At 40.5% G+C, this 22,590-nt stretch overlaps 1 protein-coding gene and 1 non-coding gene across 3 annotated transcripts in view; both read right to left on the bottom strand.

Annotated features, from left to right (window-relative positions):
• Positions 1-22,590, bottom strand: part of ydjc (YdjC chitooligosaccharide deacetylase homolog) — a 72,706-nt gene that overhangs the window by 9,339 nt on the left and 40,777 nt on the right. For both annotated transcript variants that reach the window (XM_060843464.1, XM_060843463.1), the window contains exons 3-4: positions 17,707-17,866; positions 4,578-4,677 (exon numbers count right to left, since the gene is read on the bottom strand). In XM_060843464.1, coding sequence (XP_060699447.1) covers positions 4,578-4,677; positions 17,707-17,866 — 260 coding nt within the window. The remainder of the gene's footprint in view (positions 1-4,577; positions 4,678-17,706; positions 17,867-22,590) is intronic.
• LOC132827490 (U6 spliceosomal RNA) lies at positions 6,045-6,151 on the bottom strand. The gene has a single exon (XR_009646013.1). It is a non-coding gene; the product is annotated as a U6 spliceosomal RNA (small nuclear RNA).

Below are 22,590 nucleotides of genomic sequence, written 5' to 3' on the forward strand. Positions count from 1 at the left end.
ACTTATCACTGCATTTCAGTACATGACAATAAATGTTTCCTCTTGTGGGAGAATCTAGTTTTAAAACTAAAGGGCAACCAGTTAACAAGGAGATGAGGAAACATTTTTCTGAGGGTTGAGAATCTTTGGAATTCCCTTCCTCAAAAGTCAGTGGATACAGAATCTTTAAATATATTTAAGGCAGAGATTGATAGATTCTTGATGACCAAGGGAATGAAAGATTATCGGGGGTCTACTGGAAGGCAGAGGTGAGGTTAACATCAAATTAGCTGAAAATGTGTTGCTGGTCAAAGCACAGCAGGCCAGGCAGCATCTCAGGAATAGAGAATTCGACGTTTCGAGCATAAGCCCTTCATCAGGAAAGATGAAGTGAGGTTAACATCAAATTAGCCATGATCTTATTAAATAGTGGAGCAGGCTTGAGTGGCCTCCTCTAGTTCCTTGTTTGTGTTTGCATGTAGTGTCTGCAATTACCTTTCTCATATCCCTCACTCATTCATAAAGTCTGATCAACTGAAGCTAACTTTGCAGGAGCATGTAGATTTGATTTGATTTGATTTGATTCCTTATTGTCACGTGTACTGAAATGCAGCGAGAAGTTTTGTTTTGCATGCTACTTGGGCAGATTATATCCTGATGAAGGAGCGGCGCTCCAAAAGTTAGTGCTTTCAAATAAACCAGTTGGACTATAACTTGGTGTTGTGTGATTTTTAACTTTGTCTACCCCAGTCCAACACCGCACCTCCAAGTCATGACTCTACTGTTGCATTCACTTCCCCTTGCAATAAACTGTATCATTCTATTAACTATCCTGATCACTTACATACTAACCTTATGTGATTCACAGACACACGAGGACAGCCCAATTTCTTTACATTTTAGAGCACTGCAGATAAGATGCTTTTTCAAAAAAAGACTTGTGCCAAAATGGACAATTTCACACTTTCCCATATTGTACACCATTTGACAGATTTTTGCCCAAATCTGCATTCCTTCTAGGCTCCTTATGCCCTCTTCACAACTTATTTTCCAGCCCATCTTTGTGTCTTTTTAAAAAATGTTATTGAACAATACACAGTTTACAAAACGATTAACATTAACAGCTGTATAACGAGGAAACAGCAATTTTATAAGGGAGAGGAGTGGCAAAGCCAGGCTCTTTGTGTCTTTGCAAACCTACTTAATGTACTTTCAATCCCTTTATCCAAATCATTGATCTAAATTGTAGAGTTGAGGCCCCAGCACTGATCCCTGTGGCACATCACTCATGACATCCTCTCAGCCCAAAAATGAACTGTTTATTCCTACCCTCTGCATCATAGTTAGTAAGCCAATCTACTACCTTTGTGATTTTTGCCTTTTCATTTTAAGTAGTGGGGAGTGAACACGTGGGGATGAAGCTTCCTACGAATGACACCGTTTTGTTACAAAGGCCTAATGGTGTCACTAAGTCATATTGCTAAGGCGACTTTATCATTTTCCAAAGATTTCAAAGCTTGGATAAGGTGTTAAACTAACCCATCACTAACTTGGCATTAACAAGCTCTTGGAACAGGACAATAAACTAATATAGGTTAATAGCTAAATGTTGATAGCAATTTTCTTCCCCACAAGTTAAATATTCCTGATTAAGCTTTAATAAGTGGACAACACAGATATTCTACATTAATCTAGTCGCATTTGCCAGCAGTTGGCCTGTATCCCATTAAACCCTTCCTATTCATGTGCCCATCCAGATGCCTTTTAAATGTTGTAATTGTACCAGTCTCCACCACTTCCTCTGGCAGCTCATTGCATACATGCACCACCGTCTGTCTGAAAGAGTTGCCCCTTCGGTCCCTTTCTTTCCCTCTCACCTTAAACCTTAGCCCTCTAGTTTTGGACTGGGGATAAAACTTCGACTATTCACCCTATACATGCCCCTCACGATTTTATAAATTATAAGGTCGCCTCCTCATCCTATTCAGCCTGACCCTATAGCTCAAATGCTCCAAACCTGCCAACATCTTTGTAAATCGTTTCTGAACCCTTTCAAGTTTCATAACATCTTTCCTAAAGCAGGGAGGCCAGAACTGAATGCAGTGTTCCAAAAGTGGCCTAACCACAGAGGAAACATGACCTTCCAACTCCTGTACTCAACGCTCTGATCAATAAAGGCAAGCGTATTAAACACTTTCTTCACTATCCTGTCTACGTGTGACTCCGCTTTCAAGGAACTACGAACCTGCACCCCAAGGTCTCTTCATTTAGCAACACTCACAGGACATTATCATTAAGTATGTAAGTCCTGCCCTGATTTGCCTTTTCAAAATGCAGCGCCTCCCATTTATCCAAATTAAACTCCATCCGTCACTCCTAGGCCCAATTGGCCCATCTGATCAAGGTCGCATTGTAATCGGAGATAACCTTCTTTGCTGTCCACTACACCACCAATTTTGGTGTCATCTGCAAACCTCCTGACCATACCTCCTATATTCAAATCCAAAGCATTTATATAGATGATGAAAAGCAGTGGACCCAGTACTGATCCTTGTGGCACACCGCCAATCATAGACCTCAGTTCAAATAGCAACCATCCACCACCACTCTCTGAATCCTACCTTTTGAGCCAATTTGACTAGTTCTCCCTGTATTCTGTGATTTGATCTTGTAAACTAGCCAACTATGCCTTATTGAATGCCTTACTAAATCCATACAGACAATTTCCACTGCTTTGCCCTCATCAATCTTCTTCGTTTTTTTCTTCAAAATACTCAACCATAGTAGTGAGACACTATTTCCCACACAGGAAGACATGGTGACTATCCCGGGTCAGTCCCTCCTTTCGAAATACATGTAAATCCTGTCCCTCAGAGTCCCCTCACCAACTTACTCATCATAGGAGTAGAACTTAAGAATATGAAAGATGCAATCGATATGATAGGGTTCTACTGTAGGCTTCTCAACAGCCATAGGGGCAGAAATGTAAGCAGATTATGGAAAGATGTAAAAATAGGGTTGTTGTAATGGGTAATTTTAAATTCCCCAATATTGACTGGGACTCCATTAGTGCCAGGAGATTAGATAGGGCAATATTTGAGAGGTGAAAATGTGTTGCTGGAAAAGAACAGCAGGTCAGGCAGCATCCAAGGAACAGGAAATTCGACGTTTCGGGCATAAGCCCTTCATCAGGAATTTTTGAGAGGTGCAATGAGGAAGTACAACAACACGTAGATAATTCAACTAGAAAAGGGAGTCATACTAGACCTTGCATTGGGGAATAAGCCTACCCAAGTGATCAAAGTTTCAGTGGGGAATCATTTTGGGAACAGTGATCATAATTCTGTATATTAAAATAGTTATGGATAAGAATAAGACTGGTCCTTGGGTGAAAGTGCTAAACTGAAAGGAAAACTAATTACAGCTGTATTAAGCAGAAGCTAGAGAAATCGGATTGGGGTTGGTTGTTTGAGTGTAAATCCACATCTGAGATGTGGGAGTCTTTTTAAAGGCCAGTTGATCAGTTCACGACCAGCACGATCCTATGAGGTTGAAAGATAGAAGTGAAAATATTTGGGAACCTTGGATGGCAAAGGATATTGAAAGTTTTATCAAAAAGAAAAAAAACAACCATTTTTAAGGTTTAGGAAACTGAAATCAAACAATGCTGTTGAGGAAATATAAAGGAAGCAGACAAGAAATTAACCATAAATTAGGAGGGCTACAAGGAGCGATGAAATGTTCTTGACGAATAGGATTAAGGAAAATCTTGAGGCATTTTAGATGTATACTAGGAACAAAAGGGTAACTATGGAAAGGGCAGGTCCACTCAAGATCAAAAAAGATAAAAATTTGTGGATGGATCCACAGGAAAAGAGTGAGATCTTTGCACCAGTATTCACCAATAAGAAGGACATGGTTAATGGTAAGATTAGGGAAGGGTATGTTGATACTCTGAGGAATGTCAATATTATACAGGAGGTGATGTTGGCCATCTTGAAGAAAATTAAGGTAGCTAAATCCCCAGGGCCTGATGGGATCTCTTCCAGGATACTGAATGAAGCCAGGGAGGAGATTGCTGGGCCCTTGACAGAGATCTTTAGAGATAAGTGAGGTCCCAGATGACTGGAGAATAGTTTTGGAGTCTGAGGAATGATCTGGAAGAAGTATATCAAATTATGATAAGGTAGATAACCTGAGTCTTTTTTTACCAGGATGGAAGTATCAAATACTAGAGGTATAGGTTTAAGGGGAATAGTTAAAAGGATTTGTGCAAGGAAACTTGTTTTTTTTTCAAAAACACAGATGGTGGTAGGTGCCTGGAATGCACTGCAGGGGAGGTGACAGAAGTAGATATTTTTGCTAAGTTTAAGAGGCATTTAGTCAGACACATGAATAGTCAGGGAATAGAGGGATTTGGATCTTGTGCAGGCAAATGAATGGCATCATGGTTGGCACAGATATGATGGACTGAAGGGCCTGCTTCTGTGCTGCAGTACTGTATGTTCTATGGTTCCTTGCCGTGTCTTTTAACTCCTTCAATGGAATTTTTAAAAAAAGAGAAGGATACAATTATTAAAAATGTTGTTAGTTCATACCTGGTAAAACATGAACATGCTGATGTCCATCCATATGGTGAGGTAAATGTCCTGTTAGTTCACAGAATAGATCTACCTGTCCTCTTAACTCCTGGTCTACCTGACAAATAAAGGTATGAGAAGGCTGATAAGAATAAATTTGATTACTATGATACAACAGCAGGTTGAATACTTTAGTCATGGAAAGCAAAGGGCACATGCTATAAAACCTTGGATTTGCAAATGGACTACTTTGATAGTATGTTTGAGAGGGATTTGTTCTGTCATGTTTCTCTTGAACAGGGGTGTTGTAAACCTGGTGCTGAAGTGTCAGCTTCATGGTAAGCAGACAAAAAAAGAATCAAACAAAAGAAGCATAAGTTGGTGGAATCAGGGTCACACAGACCCAGAGTTTTCATTTTTCTTTCAGTTGTTGAAGTTGGGTCCTTGGACTCAAAGCTGCTGAATACAACTCTGTCTACTACTGAAAAAAAGCTCAGATTACAGCAGTTCAAGTACATGGCTAGCAACAACCTCACAACCTTCTTAGACATCAGTAGCAAGTGCCATCATTTAACTGCTGATTGCTTTGCAAGAAATTTCATGTGAATTCTTATTAGTATCAAGTATGACACAAATCAGCTCCTAATGTAATTACTGTGCGCCATGCATTAGATAAGGTGAACTGTTTGTGTCAATGATTTCTTATGTTGATCTGTCATGGAATTCCATTTATCTATTGTATAGATAATTTTGAAAACAAGTCTGTGTAGGTTCATCATACTTCTGGTGTCACATTTCATAGAGACACATTTGTTAGAAATGCAAAGTAACCTTATGCACAGAAATTGAAGTCAGGCATTTCTTGCTGAAGATTGGATGGAAAATATAGTTCACAAAAGCAAAGTACTGCAAATACTGGAAATCTGAAAGCAGAAAACACTGAAAATAGCAGGTTAGGCAGCATCTGGGAAGGAGAATCTGACTAATGTTTCAGGTCACTGACTTTTCATCATAGAGTCAGAGATGTACAACATGGAAAAGACCCTTCGGTCCAACCTGCCAACCAGATATCCCAACCAAATTTAGTCCCACCTGCCAGCACCCAGCCCATATCCCTCCAAACCTTTCCTATTCATATACCCATCCAAATGCATCTTAAATGTTGCAATTGTACCTCTGGCAGCTCATTCCATACACGTACCACCCTCTGTGTGAAAAAGTTGCCCTGTAGGTCTCTTTTATATCTGACAAGTTTTTTTGTGGAGTATTTCTCTAGGGAATTTCAGGCTTCCTAGACATCAACTTAGGCTCAGTTGATAGATTAGATTAGATTCCCTACAGTGTGGAAACAGACCCTTCGGCCCAACAAGTCCAGCCTGACTCTCTGAAGAGTAACCCACGCCCTTGTGACTAATGCATCTAACACTATGGACAATTTAGCATGGCCAATTCACCTGACCTTTGGACTGTGGGAGGAAATATTTTAAAAATATGGAACGCTTCACAAATTTGTGTGTCATCCTTGTGCAGGGGCCATGCTAAACTTCTCTGTGTCGTTCCAATTTTAGTATATGTGCTGCCGAAGTGAGCACAAATAGAATTGAGAAATGTCGTTGACTTCAGAAAATTTGTAAGACACTTTCATTCTGCAATGCTACTCATCCAGCAAGTATTGATTGTTATGTTTATTTAATAGCAACTAGTATACGTAATTTTAAAGGGCATGTTTTACTCTGTTTACAGAACTCTACATGTCATGCAGTCAATAAGTCCTCGTAAAATCACGTGACACAGCACATTTTAAAGTTGTTCTGAAGATATAAAAGTAATTATTTCATAATAAACTCTCCAGTAATAGAATTATCAGAGCTCTTTTAAACAACTATACATTGACCCCCTTGCTTTTTCCACAATCTTTTTAATTGCAATAGTAATTTTCAAGTATCTGTAGAAGTAATTTCTGTTTTGAAAGTTAATACTGAATTTATTTCCAGTGCCATTCAGTGAGTGCATTTCAACGGTCTGTTGTGGAGATAAAAATACTCATATCCTCACCGATACTTTTGTCAATTAACCTTTAGTCTCTTCGGTTGCTGACCCTCCTGCAAAGAGAAACTGTTCCTGGTTATACATAAATAACTCTTTACGATGTAACAAATTGCCAAAAAAAAAGAGCAGTTAGGTATTGTGTGGTAGATTCCTTTAATCTGGAGCCTGATTTTTAAAAACATTTCATCACCTCTATCTAATAAAACAGATCGTGATGTGAAATCTCACATTAGTTCTCAATTACATTATGTTCGTGTTCTGTCAGTTTTGCCACTAATTAGTTAGAAGGGCATAAAATTCTAAAATGTGCCAATCTCTTTAGAAAAAGTGAAAACATAAATGGACAAAATAAATTGTATAATTATTTGTTTGCAGTTGACTACAACTCTGCAATAGTCACTTCAAATTTCTACCACTCCTTTGAGATTTCAAGTTTAAAGTAAGTTTGTATGTGGAGAGATACCTTTATACAACTGCCATTGAAGACTGAAAACATACACACCTTGAAATTATTCACTACCAGATGTTCTGTATTATTCATGTATGTTATCGTCAAATGAAATCAGTTCAATGGAATAATCTGACAGAAGACTAAGTCATGTAGTGTCTTTTTGTTTTGAAAATATTCATTCATGGACCAGGGATCTTGCTAATGCTGGGGGAGCACATCCAAGGAGCAGCAGAATCAACATTTTGGGCAAAAGCCCTTCATCAGGGATGCCATTCCTAATGAAGGTCTTTTGCCTGAAACATCGATTCTCCTGCTCCTCAGTTGCTGTCTCACCGGCTGTGCTTTTCCAGCACCACACTCTTGACTCTAATCTCCAGCATCTGCAGTCCTCACTTTCGCCACCTTGCTAATGCTGTCAACTCTATTACATAAATTATCCTGGGAAAGGCAGTATTGTTTCACATGTTAATATGTTCATTGTTGATTTCTTAAATTATGTGGGAAGGGCATTTCACCGGTACATTTGGGGCAAATGTGGAATTGAAATTGTTGAAAGACCAGGTGATGTGGTTCTGTTCGCCGAGCTGAGAATTTGTGTTGCAGATGTTTCATCCCCTGTCTAGGTGACATCCTCAGTGCTTGGGAGCCTCCTGTGAAGCGCTTGCGTTGTTTCCTCATGCATTTATAGTGGTTTGAATCTGCCGCTTCCGGTTGTCAGTTCCAGCTGTCCGCTGCAGTGGCCGGTATATTGGGTCCAGGTCGATGTGCTTGTTGATTGAATCTGTGGATGACTGCCATGCCTCTAGGAATTCCCTGGCTGTTCTCTGTTTGGCTTGTCCTATAATAGTAGTGTTGTCCCAGTCAAATTCATGTTGCTTGTCGTCTGGGTGTGTGGCTACTAAGGTTTGCTGGTCGTTCGTTTTGTGGTTGTTTTCAGAGCAGGAGAGTCATTTATTTACTGTGCAATGCTGCTTTTTCATGGTATGTGGTCGGAGAAGATAGAACCCTTGTAAGAAATATGATCCACTCCTGAAAATATGCAAGATTTCCTGCATAAAACCAGACCACTTTTCTGACTTCAAGTTAATTAGATGTCCATGTAAAGACATTTCTGTTTAGTTTTGGTTTCAGCATCCTATCCACTAGGTGGCAGAAACTACGCTTCCTGAGTCCCTGGGTTGATTGTACAGTGTATATACAGTCCTGACCTTGAGAGATCAAATAAAATGACAAGCAGGTGAGAATGCTTTAATGCAGGAGATTCCTTTTTTGTTGATATACTCACCCTCTCCCTTTTGAACTTCATGTCCAATGAATGTAAAGTCTTTCCAAAATAAAACAGGACAAATTACAGTATTGCAATGAATGTTTCCTTTATGGAATCTCATCTCAAAAGGTGTTGATTAGTTCAGTTGGCTGGACACCTGGTTTGAAATGCAGAGTGATACCAACAGCATGGGTTCAATTCCTGAGCTGGCTGAGGTTACCAGCCTCTTCCCTTGCCTGAGGTGTGGTGGCCCTCAGGTTAAACCACCATCAGTCATCTCTTTCCAATGAGAGATCATCCCTAAGGTCTGGTAAGGGAATGGCAATTTTATCTTTGACCAATAGAGAGCATACATCACAGATTGGCTCTGATCAGTCACCCTACAAAGAAATTTCAGCCTCTATATTAAAGGAAATAAATCACATTTACTGGATATCATCTCTACGTTTTGAGAAAAATTGGTTTGGATGATGCCATAAGAGATAGGAGTGGAAGTAAGGCCATTCGGCCCATCTAGTCCATTTTGCCATTTAATCATGACTGATGGGCATTTCAACTCCATTTACCCGCACTTTCCCCGTGGCCCTTAATTCCTTGTGAGATCAAGAATTTATCAATCTCTGCCTTGAAGATATTTAACATCACTGCCTCCACTGCACTCTGTGGCAATGAATTCCACAGGCCACCACACTCTGTTCTAAGTTGACCCCCCCCCCCATCTAATTCTAAGGCTGTACTCATGGGTCCTAGTCTCCCCACCTAATGGAAACAACTTCCTAGCATCCACTCTTTCTAAGCCATGCATTATCTTGTAAGTTTCTATTAGATCTCCCCTCAACCTTCTAAACTCTAATGAATACAATCCCAGGATCCTCAGCCATATGTTAGGCCTACCATTCCAAGGATCATCCGTGTGAATCTCTGCTGAACACGCTCCAGTGCCAGTATGTCCTTCCTGAGGTGTGGGACCCAAAACTGGACACAGTACTCCAAATGGGGCCTAACTAGAGCTTTATAAAGTCTCAGAAGCACATCGCTGCTTCTATATTCCAACCCTCTTGAGATAAATGACAACATTACATTAATTTTCTTAATCACGGACTCAATCTGCAAGTTAACCTTTAGAGAATCCTGGACTAGCACTCCCAGATCCCTTTGTACTTTGACTTTATGAATTTTGTCACCTTTTAGAAAATAGTCCATGCCTGTATTCTTTTTTCCAAAGTGCAAGACTTCATATTTGCTCACGTTGAATTTCATCAGCCATTTCCAGGACCACTCTCCTAAACTGTCTAAATTTTTCTGCAGCCTCCCCACTTCCTCAGTACTACCTGCCTGTCCACCTAACTTCGTATCATGGGCAAACTTCGCCAGAATGCCCCCCAGTCCCTTCATCCAGATCATTAATATATAAAGTGAACAGCTGCAGCCCAAACACTGAATCCTGTGGGACACCACTTGTCACCAGCTGCCATTCTGAAAAAGAACCTTTTATCCCAACTCTCTGCCTTCAGTCAGACAGTCAATCCTCAATCCATGCCAGTAGCTCACCTCGAACACCATGGGCCCTCACCTTACTTAGCAGCCTCCCATGAGGTACCTTATCAAAGGCCTTTTGGAAGTCTATTTTTGCTTTCTGTCTGGATAAAACGTTCCATGCCAACAGTCAGATCAATTAAAATGGAGTTGCTGTCGGAAAGCAATTAGGGACAGATGGATTACATAGGCAATAAAGAGCCTCCAGCAGCTAGTAGAAATTACATTTTCATCTGTCCAGATGAAATACTCTTCAAAAAACCTGAAAGAACTGTAGATGCTGTAAATCAGAGACAAAAACAGAAATTGTTGGAAAAGCTCAGCATGTCTGGCAGCATCACTGGAGAGAGAGCAGAGTTAACATTTCAGGTCGAGTGTGACCCTTCCTCAGAAAGGAAATACTCTTCACATGTTAAAATTTCACATAACAACTTGTATGTATACAGTGACTTTCATATAATTAAATAAAAGGAGACACTGAAGCGTATAGCCAAAAGAGGAAAGCTTTGTTTCTTGAAAGGTGTAAAGTAGGATGGACAGGTTTCAGGAAGGAGTTCCACAGCTCAGTGTCTCAGAGGATTAAAGAAAAGTCCCCATTGGTCAAAGTGATTAAGATCAGAGATGCTCAACAGGTTGGAATTAGAGAAGTGCACTAATCTTGGAGGGTTCTAGAGACTGAGAAGATTACAGAAATAATTGGAGCAAACAAGTGGAGCAGGGCTGAGGACAAGGATGGGGAAGATGCTGAACCAGGAGCCACTTAGTCAACGAGGACAGGTGAATAGGTGAATGGAGCTTTGTGAGAATTAGGACACAGGCTGCAGAGTTTTGGATGACTTCAAGTTTATTGTGGATAGAATGTGGATGACCAGTCAGAAATGGATTAGAATAATCAAGTCAAAAGATAAGGAGGTGAGTTTCAGCAGCAAAAACATCTCAGGAAGGATAGAACCAGTTGGTGTTACCGAGGTAGAAATAGTCAGCCTTAAGTGATGACATGGATATATAGTTCATACTTGTCTCCAGGATCAGTTTTGATCTCAAGGTGATGAAAAATGTGGTCTAGCTCAGACTGTTACTAGGAAATTGAAATGGAGTCAATGGTGAGGGGTTGGCAGGGACAATGGTTTCTGTCTATCTCAAATACAAAGAAATGAAATTTCTGGGTGAAAGTTAGTACTGAGGATGCTGGAGATTAGAGTTGAGAGTGTGTTGCTGGAAAAGCACAGCAGGTCAGGCAGCATCCGAGGAACAGGAGAATCGGTGTTTCAAGCAAAAGCTGGTCATCAGGAATCAATAAAATTTCTGCTAATCTGGATGCTGGATAAACAATCTGCCTATCAAGTAGTGGTGATGGGGCTGAGAGAGATGGTAGTGTAGTTTTCACATATAAATCAAAAAACAATTGCAGGATTATAAAAGTAGTTATATACCCAAAGTGAATTGGCTTCAGTGAGCACCCTGATTTTGGTCTGGTAACTTCAGATATCACCATCATTCTGAAATGCCGGTATCATATCGCAAAAGTACATGAAGAATACAGTCTGAGGGTGAAAGCTCATGTGCTAAATCAATGGTATCACACAAATTGTATGCAAATGTATGAGAAAAATAAACAGTGTTCTCCACTTTACACAAAAAAGTAATTAATGGCAAGACATTGGGTGCGAGTATTTAACTTTGGGTGAGTCACTGCTTTTCCCCTACTGTTGGATCCCCAGAATTAACAATCGACAGTCCATGGTGTGTTCATGTTGTCACTTTTGCACAGAAGGTAGCCATGTGGCCCATTGAAAATGTCTTCAACCAAAACAAACGGTAATAATAACAGAAACGTTCAAGTTTGCGCTCCCTGGGTCCTTACAATACAGATCAGCCATTTAGAATCCCTAAGTGTGGAAGCAGGTCCTTTGGCCAAAATCCCTCCAAAGAGCATCCCACCCAGACCCTTGCCCCTACCCTATTCCTATAACCCTGCATTTCCCATGCCTAACACACCTAACCTACATATCCCTGAACACTGTGGACAATTTAGCATAGCCAATCCATCTAATCTTCACACCTTTGGACTGTGGGATGAAACTAGAGCACCTGCGGAAAGCCGCGAAGGGAGAACATGCAAAACTCCCTCGGGTAACTGAAAAGCATGACTCACCTGAAATCAAATACTTGCACCCAATGTCTTGTCATTAATTACTTTTTGTGTAAAGTGGAGAACACTTTATTTTCTTCATACATTTGCATACAATATGCAATTTAGCACATGAGCTTTCACCCTTGGACTGTATTCTTTATGTACTTTTGCGATATGATACCGGCATTTCAGAAAGATGGTGACTTCTGAAGTTACCAAACCAAAATCAGGGTGCTCACTGAAGCAAATTCACTTTGGGTATATAACTACTTTTATAAAATTATAATCCAGCAATTGATTTTTGTTTTATATGTAGTGCTATAGTAAAGTAAAAATAAAGCCATCATAGTCCCAGTAGTCTCGAATATCATTAGAGACAGATGACTGTATAGAGCTCTGTACTGAATTACTTAATCACTCAATCTCCCTCCGAGCTGGTGTTCTTTCCTTACATATCCATTTCTAGTAACAGCAAAGGCCTGAAGCTTTACTGACTCCAACACGTCCAGTACTGTAGTATGATTCCTTGCAAAAGCTATGAGCCAACCTGCCCTTTTAAATACTGTCCCTGTACACTGCAGTAATAACCACATCATGCCCAGTCCTTCAGTATGGCTACCTCTAGCTTAACACATATTATGTTGAGTTGAGAGTGTGGCGCTGGAAAAGCACAGCAGGTCAGGCAGCATCCGAGGAGCAGGAGAGTCGGCGTTTTGGGCAAGAGCCCTTCAACCTGATTTAAAAGAGCCAACTGGATTATGCTGGGAGCTATGCTTCCCTTTGGTACAATCAGCAAGGTTCCCTACATTGTAAATTCTACAAGGAGCAATTGATATAACATCACTGTAAAACTCTGAGATTCTTTCAAGAATTATCAATGACCATCTGCAACAGAAACTGAAGCACTGTTCACCAGCAATGGTAAATGGGGAGCTCTGATATTACCATACCACCATTAATGGTTAAAACAATTCTCCCAAATGACTTCAATAAGATCTTGTGAAATATTTGGCAACCCACAATTATTGTCTTTTTCTAGTTGCCCCAAGAAGATCTTCTTATGAGGGGTATTTATAGCGATTATTGTTCAAATGACTGCTGCATTAAGTGGTCAAGAAAGTCACTAATCAAGTAGTGAATACAAATTACCAGCTGTAATGAATTAAGGTTTATGACCCAATGTAGTGTGATTTGAATTCAAAATCTCTGGTCACCATTTCAAGTATTACATCTATTCCATTTTTCCAAATCCTGTTGCAAGGATCAGTCATGAGTGCTTCCTCCTTGATAACAAAATGCATTGGGGATTAACTTGTAATCGACAATCTGCCATTAGCCGCAGGAGCATAATGCATTCTGGATGTACTGTCAACTGAATAACCAGCATCTCATGATTATATCATTGTAGAACAGTGCGATTTGAAGAATTTAATAATTAGATTCCCAAAATCCTTGTCTAATCATCCTATTGAATGCTCCAGCTATTAATGGCACATTCATCACATTGCTGCAGATTTGCTTTGATGTTTATTCAGTGTGTATGTACCAAATGGCTGAGCAGTTGAAATGAAAACAAGAGGTTTGCTGTAATATTATCTCAAAGCTTGAATGAACAGTAATGCCTGCAGATGATGCAGACAGTGAAGGTCATTGATGTTGAATTTCCTTTTAGACTAAGCTGGTAAATTGCCACAAAGAAGACAGAATATAGGTCAGCTTTAACTCCTAGCCTGTTCTGAGCCAGATGGTCTAGTTAGGGAAGCAAATGGACACTAGAATTGGATCGCAAGAGCTACAGGACTTGAAAATGAGACATTAGCCAATGTTCCTGCTCCCAATTGGAATCCTGAATGAGACTGAACAAAAACAAAAGTAAAACAATGAACTGTGGTTGCTGGAGATCGGAAACAAAATTAGAAATTATTGGCGAAACTCAGTAGGTCTGCCAGCATCCGCAGGAAGAAAGAAGAGTTAACATCTCAAGTCCAGTGACTCTTCTTCAGAGCATTAACTCTGCTTTCTTTCCAAAGGAGCTGCCGGACCTGCTGAGTTTCACCAACAATTCTATTTTTGAATCTGATTCCATCATGATGCCCCAACAGTAAACAACATGCCTACCGCATTATTTGGCTTAGATTTGAGGCATGACAATCTGGCCAATGTACTAGAAAGATTCCATCACCCATCAGAACATTGAGAGTGCAGAAAATTAATAGCTTATACACAGCGATGGTTATAATTTATTGTCAGCATTCAAGACAATATGCACAAATCCATATGATTCAAATCTTGGACCTAAGCTAGATTGCATTGGCATTGATTATTGTCTAGCACTTTACCTAAATGCACGTTCTTCCTGTGAGTTTAGAGACAGGAAGGTCTGATAGGCTGAGCAAAGCTTGGTGTTCAAAGCTGTAACAGGTATGCCTTTGCTGAAGGCTGCTTTTACCCATTGTGCCATTGGGCAAATTTCTTGTTATGCAAACATGAAGAACAAGATAACCAAAGCTGAAGGTAGCTTTCGGAGTATGTACGGGTTTGTTCACAATTGGAAGATTGGAAAAGCATTGCCCCTTCATGTCACTGTAGCTCATTTCAATATGTCAAAGTTATCAAAATGTTCACCGATGTTGTGAATGGAGGATTATAGATATTTTCTAATCAACCTGTTCGGAGACATTATTAAACACTTCTGCAACAGATAGGACTTGAATCCAGTCCCAATGGTTCAGAGGTAGGGACATTATCACTGCACCACAAGAACCCTTGAATAGAGAATTATGTCAGGATCACCTCTGTTTGAACTGTTGATTTTTCCATTCACTGAGACTCAAGAAGATCCAATTCAAATTAGCTAACACTTATTCAAATCATCAATTTAAAAATTGACCAATTCCAGTTAAAAGTCTGAAAGATCTGTAAGCTATACAAAACAATGAACGTGCAGACAAGTAAGGAGTGGTTAAGTATTTCATGGATTCTAGCATTTGTGTAGCACATATAATGAACAAAACATTTCACAGTACTTCACAAAGGTTTACAAGGAATAATACAATCAAAGCTTTTTACTGTATTTTGGTACACATGATGACAATAAATCAAATCAGTTAAAAGTGAGGGCCATTGGAAAACCAATATGGAGAGTAAGAATGTGGTTCGAGCAACTATTGTACTGCAGATGTAAGATTATAACAGGGATAGTCAAATTCGTCAGCTTCTACAAACAAGTAGAGAGACGTTTATAATTTGTAGAGAGGGGAAAGATATAAAAGAAACCTACGGGGCAACTTTTTCACACAGAGGGTGGTACGTGTATGGAATGAGCTGCCAGAGGATGTGGTGGAGGCTGGTACAATTGCAGCATTTAAGAGGCATTTGGATGGGTATATGAATAGGAAGGGTTTGGAGGGATATGAGCCGGGTGCTGGCAGATGGGACTAGATTGGGTTGGGATATCTCGTCAGCATGGACAGGCTGGACCAAAGGGTCTGTTTTCATGCTTTACATCTCTATGACTCTGTAATTATATCATTCACAGCATTTACTTAATGGTGGATGAAGTAAATGGAAAGATTAATGCTTTTCGCACTGAGGTCTCAGATACTTACAAGGTATACAATGTAAACCAAGTGCATTTCACCAGGAAAACATCAGCTTGGACCAATGCACAGTGAGATTTCAAGTAGATTTATTGAAGATTTCAGTACGGACACAAAAATAAGCTATTACATTTAAAAAGAAAATAGGCCAAGGACAGAGTTTTTGTAGATCAGCAGCAAACACAGGTGGTGTTTTGGGGAAAAATAAGCTCTGGTGTTATGGGAACAATTTTGTATGATTTAGAAATATCATTAGGAAATGCAAACATAGCCACATGATGCAGCTGCGCTCTAGGCCACAGAAGTTGGTTTAGATATTGCAATCCATAATAGAATCGTCCCAAGGGCGGCACAGTGGCTTCAGTGGTTAGCACTGCTACCTCACCAGGATTCGATTCACCCTTGGACAACTGTCTGGGTGGAGTTTACATGGTTTCTTCTGTCTGTGTGGGTTTTCTCTGGGTGCTCCGGTTTCCTCCCATAGTCCAGGGATGTGCAGGCTAGGTGGATTAGCCATGGAAAATGCAGGGTTACTGGGATAGGGTTGGAGGTTGGGTCTGGTTGGGATGCTCTTCGGAGTATTGGAGTGGCCTGCTTTCACACTGTAGAGAGTTTATGATTCTAAGTCTAAAATGATGGATCGTATGAGGGAAGGGAGGCTTGTCTGAAGTATGGAATAGGCATAGGTATAGCCCTCACTTTGTTCACTTTGTCCGTGTCCAGCTTTAAAAGGGAAAAACATAAGAATTGAAATGAAAGAGTACGTGAGAATTTTGAGGTATGTTCTCAACCTTTCAGTTGCACACAAACTGGTTTGAACTAGACTAAAGAGAAAGTCAGTGAGTCCCTCTCTCACTGCACTCCCCAGGTAATTCCTGAAGAAGGGCTCATGCCCAAAACGTCGATTCTCTCCTGCTCTTTGGATGCTGCCTGACCTGCTGCGCTTTTCCAGCAAAGAGAAAGTCAGTCTATTGGATAAGGTCAAATAAGAATGCATGGTGACTTTTTATAAAGTTGTCTTTCCTCATAATAAATACAGTGGCTGCTTCTTTGTTATTTCACATACAATTATTAAGAGCTTGAGCACCAAAGCACAAGACACGTGTAGCAAGAGGGAAAAAACATTGGCTGGAATCTTCCAGTCCTCCTGGAAATAAGGGAGGAGGCTGAAAACCTGGATAATGTGATGACTTGTCACTGGGACAGAGATATGATACCTTTGTGCGACCGTACAAGTAGGTTCCAGGCACCGAGACTCATGAGCCCCTTTTTCCAGTGAAAAATTGAGTACCCCCCCCATAAAGGCCATTCTCACCTGAGCTGCCATTTTCTCAGCTCCAGGTAAGACAAATAATTAGCAGCCTAAAACAGGTAAATCCTGTGTGGGCATGCCTGTCAGCTGAGGGAGGGTCTTGGTATCCTCGATTTGCAATAATTTCCAGATGATCGAGGGGTTGGAAGTAGGGAGAGGGCTGGCCACTCCCAACCATCCCTTTGCCCCTGTGTCTGACCCTTTTGGACCACAATCCCTACGACTGCTTGAGAGAATGAAACCGCCCTCCCACAGCAACATTCACCTTTCTCCTGGGTCACTCCAACAGCCAAGGAATCCAGGGCATGTTGTACCATCAGAAGCCATGGTCTCTTCCGTGGCACTGCAAACAACTAGAGCTGATGGCCTCTGACCGCCCAGCAGAAAATTGGGCAGAATATCCAGCAGGCAACAGTCAGCACAGCAGCCTCGGGGCTTTCTCAGACAGAACACAAGCCACCTGCCAAATCCACAAGATTCAGCCAAGTGGGAGAATTAAAACATAATTTTATCTGGCGACAGAAAATATCTGCTGGAAACATCACAAATCTAAGGATTAAAATCAAACCAGAAAAATCAAGAACTGCATGCTTTAAGTACATGTATGTGTAAACCTGGATTAGGTTACAGAAACTTTAAAACCCAATAATCTCTCCTTATTTGCATTTTTACAATGGGAATGCCTTTTATGAGCAATCCTTATCCTTATGTCATTCGTTGCCATGATATTACTTCTAAAGGTGTAGTGAAATGATTACAAGTTTAATTATGGTGGAATTCTGGACTTGGTTCAGTATACCTCAGACAGGTTGATATGGCCACTCTTCAGCACTTCCCTAATTCCCATCTTCCCATGGAAAAAGCCATCCTTGTTGACAAGGGAAGAACCCATTCGGAGTTGATCACAGACAGGTAGCCCCTCAGAAAGGTTTGCATGAAGACCAAGTGGAACCTTGTTTCTGTTTGGCAGAGAGAAATATTTAAAGATTAAAAATGACTCACACAATTTATTAGATCAATTGCCATTAATTGGCCAAATGACGGCCAAATCAACCACACCGCCCCGTGGCCCAACATTTCAACTCCACCTCCCATCTGCTGAGGACATGGAGGTCTTGGGCCTCCTTCACCGCTGCTCCCTCACCATCAGACACATGGAGGAAGAACGCCTCATCTTCCGCCCCGGAACACTTCAACCCCAGGGCATCAATGTGGACTTCAACAGTTTCCTCATTTCCCCTTCCCCCACCTCACCCTAGTTCCAAACTTCCAGCTCAGCACTGTCCTCATGACATGTCTGGACTTGTCCTACCTGCCTATCTCCTTTTCCACCTATCCACTCCACCCTCTCCTCCCTGACCTATCACCTGCATCCCATCCCCCACTCACCCATTGTACTCTATGCTACTATCTCCCCACCTCCACCCTCCTCTAGCTGATCTCTCCACGCTTCAGGCTCACTGCCTTTATTCCTTATGAAGGGCTTTTGCCCGAAACGTTGATTTTGCTGCACTTTGAATGCTGCCTGAACTGCTGTGCTCTTCCAGCACCACTGATCCAGAATCTGGTTTCCAGCATCTGCAGTCATTGTTTTTACCACTTAAATGAGGGCCTCAACTGACTCATGGCAGATGGATGGTTTGAGACCCACACCACCATTGGCAAAATTCTAGCAAAATCAAATGAAGATTTTTTTCTTTCAGACAGTAGTTTACCACAAAGGGCTGCAGATGCTGGAGTTTTAAGTTCATTAACATGCTGTCGATCTCAGCCATGAATCAGTAAGGGATCAAGGGTCATGGGATAAGACAGGAAAGTGGAGTTGAGGATTATGAGATCAGCCATGACCTCAATGATGGAGCAGACTCAATGGGCTGAATGGCCTACTTCTGTTTCCATGCCTTATGGTCTTAGATGAAAGGTAACAAGTATGGCCTACCACACTAGCCAATTTCACTACCATTAGCCTGCAGTCTCCACCTACCAGCACAGTCTCAGGAAGGTGTACAACACCAGCCATTCTCTACTAGTAGTAAAGATGTCTCACACTTAAAAATTCATTCAAGTTAATTTTAACCTATTGTATTTATCGATGAGAGTCATTTTATTCTAATTTCAGACATTATATTGTGATGCTATTCACATAATTACTTCTGTAAATGACTGTAAACTTTCGAGGTCAGTCTGCCAATTCCTAGAATTGCACTTTTTGTATTAGAATTAGAATTATATTTTTTTGTCATGTGTACTCAAACATAGAAGCATGAGTACAGTGAAAAGTGTACACTGTCACCATTAATGGCGATGGAACTAACATCAACATGATCAAATGTGGGAGCCGGAGGGGAAGTTGGATGATTAATAATTTATTGGAAACATTTTTTAATTTCTTGGATGAGACGTTGGTTAGACCAATACTACTTGTCCATCCTAATTCCCTTCTGATAGTGGAGGTGAGCCACATTCTCAAACTGCTGTAGCCCCATTTGTTGATGCTGCACCTATAGTGGTGTACAGAAGGAATTTCTGAATTTTTACCAATGAACATGAATGAAAAGTCTTCTAGTTCCAAGTGAGGATGATGTGTGGCCTGTAGGGGAATGTGAAGACACTGTTCACTTGTGTTTGCTGCTTATCCTTCTAGCTGGCAAAGTTAGCACTGGTACAATCGTACATATAATGGTTGTAGTGTTCTAAATTTCTTTTGACTCTGGAAGGTTCCTGGCAGATTGGATATAAGCAAATGCTCAAGAATTTACTCGGTAGTCAGAAAGCAGAAATTTGTAGGCCAGTTAGCCATAACTTTTTCATAAGGAATGTTACAGAATTCATTACTAAGGAACAGATAGTGTGTTACTTGGAAATTAATGATTTGATCAGGCAGAGCCAACAAGGCATTTTGAAAGGAAAATTGTGTTTATCTGATTTATTAGAGATGAGTTTTGGATAAACTAATATTAACATTGGATCGAGTGAATCCCATAGAAGTGGTGCTTCCAAAGTCATTTGACAAGATATCACAAGACAATGTAGAAGTTAACATATTAGAATGGATAAAGGGTTTAGCTAGTACAAAACAGTAGGGAGTACCAGGAAGTAACTTCCTGACTCCCCAAAGCCTGTCCACCATCTTCAAGGCACAAGTCAGAAGTGTGATGTAATATTCCAAACTTGCCAGGACATGTGCAGCCCCAACAACAGTTGAAGCCTGATGGAACCAGGACAAAGCAGCCTGCTGATGACGTTCTGAATATATGCCATGAGCACCACATACACATTAACCCTGTCCACCACTGATGCACAGCAGCAGCAGTGTACACAATCAACAAAATGTACTGCAGAAATTCACACAAGCTCTTTAGACAGCACTTTCCAATGCCATGATTACTACCATCTGTGAGAGCCTTTATCCTTGGATGGTGATGGCTAGCACAAGGGGACATAGCTTTAAAATGAAGGGTGACATAAGTAGAACAGATGTCAGAGGTAGGTTCTTTACTCAGAGTAGTAAGGGCATGGAATGCCCTGCCTACAACAGTAGAAGACTCGCCAACTTAAATAGCATTTAAATGGTCATTGGATAATCATATGGATGATAATGAAACAGTGTAGGTTAGATGGGCTTTTACAGGTCGGTGCAACATCGAGAGGCGAAGGACCTGTACTGTAATGTTCTATGTTTTATCACCTTAGATATAATGGTACCTAGGTACAAAATCATAGGTACAAAGTAGAAAAATAAAGAACAAAGTTAAATATTAAATATTATAATCCTTCTTAGTTTTAAGTAGAAAAATAAAGAAATAAAAAGTTAGAAGTAAGAGGAGATGTGACAGGACTTTCAAAATCATGAGAGGAATGGATGGAATAGCTGAGAGAAACTGTTCTCACTAATAAAGGGATTAAAAACAGGAGGGCACCGATTTGAAATCACATTTGCTTCTTTGATGCAAGAAGAAACATGTTCACACAATGAGTGGTTCTGTTATGGAAGTGTGATGAAGTCAGGTTCAACTGAGGTATTCAAAAGAGCAATGGATGAATATTTTAATGAAAAATCCACAAAAGGTATATAAAAAGGCAGGAGAGCGATGCTTATGTGGCGAACTGGTGCTGACATGATAAGCCAAATGATCTCCTCTCCACCATAACACTTCTGTGATTCTGTGAACTTGTCTATCAAGCTTCATCATGTTGAGTCTAAATATCTTGATGATGAGGAACAGCAGCAAAGGATGAAATTAAAAGGAACAGTCCTGCACTCTGGATCCCACAACCTGATGGGATGCCCTTCCCCAAGGGCCAAAAAGATCTGCAGGTCAAGAATGGGCCTGTTCAGTCACAAGACATCCACAGCAGAAATTCTGATGTGAAAAAATGTGAATGTTGTATATTTCAAAAGTACACAATTGGCTGTAAAGCATTTGAGGTATCGAATAGTTATGAAGTGAGATTTAAAATACAGGTTTATTTTGGTTAACCAATTTTAATTTGATTTCCGGAGCCAATTGGAGAAATAAGCCATCTCATACCACACTTATAGACACCCTCCTCATACCTCAACAAACAAGAGTCAATATCCAAATCCCTCCAATACAGTGAATAAAACCACATGAATTGTGAATATTGGAAAATGTAAACAAAGACCAAGTAACTACTTTGTCCTCTACCTCTTGTTCATATTTATTGGGAGGAATATGTTAATTGATTATCAGCAATAATCATGCAAAAGTGAGGACTACGGAGTTTGAATTCCACAGCTTGATTTAATACAGGTCATTCTGTTAAAGCATGCATTTCGTTAATGCAAATTCGCTATAACGCAATTGATGAATTGGGGACACTGTTTCTACAGTGTGACCTTTTCGTGCATTGGTTATAACACGATTCTGGCCCTGTTAGTTTAAATGGTGCTGCTGTTATGCCATTTTCTTCTAACATGGGATCTCACAAGAACAGAACTACTGCATTACAGCAGAAATGACAGTACCTGGGACTCCCATGGACTGGAATGGTGTTTAAAAAGCAACCTACACGGACTCCAAATGGCCATGAGCATCTCCTGACCTTTAGTGGTCAAGTTTTGATGTGAATTCAGCAACAGACAGCTAAGCTGAATTAGCATTTTAATGAAAGGCAATGAACCCAGCCAGCAGCACCCTACCAAAGAACCATACGAAGGCCCTCATTCACACTTCACAATGTTTACAAGGGAAAATGGTTTGGAGATGCCGGTGTTGGACTGGGGTGTACAAAGTTAAAAATCACACAACACCAGGTTATAGTCCAACAGGTTTAATTGGAAGCACACTAAGCTTTCGGAGCAACGCTCCTTCATCAGGTGATAGTGGAGAGCTCAATCCTAACAGAATTTATTGTAAAGATTTACAGTGTAATTGAAATTATACATTGAATTTTTCAATGTATAATTTCAGTTACATCACACTATAAATTTTTGCTATAAATTCTGTGTTACGATTGAGCCCTCCACTATCACCTGATGAAGGAGCGTCACTCCGAAAGCTTAGTGTGCTTCCAATTAAACCTGTTGGACTATAACTTGGTGTTGTGTGATTTTTAAACTTTGTACAAGGGAAAACATATCCTGCAATTGTGAATCGTGGAGAGAATTAACTCAAACAGGGAAATACACACAAAGCATGCCTCTCAAGAAGCTGCTTTG

Source organism: Hemiscyllium ocellatum, chromosome 24 (assembly GCF_020745735.1).
Source record: "Hemiscyllium ocellatum isolate sHemOce1 chromosome 24, sHemOce1.pat.X.cur, whole genome shotgun sequence".
In the NCBI taxonomy this organism is placed as follows: Eukaryota; Metazoa; Chordata; class Chondrichthyes; order Orectolobiformes; family Hemiscylliidae; genus Hemiscyllium; species Hemiscyllium ocellatum.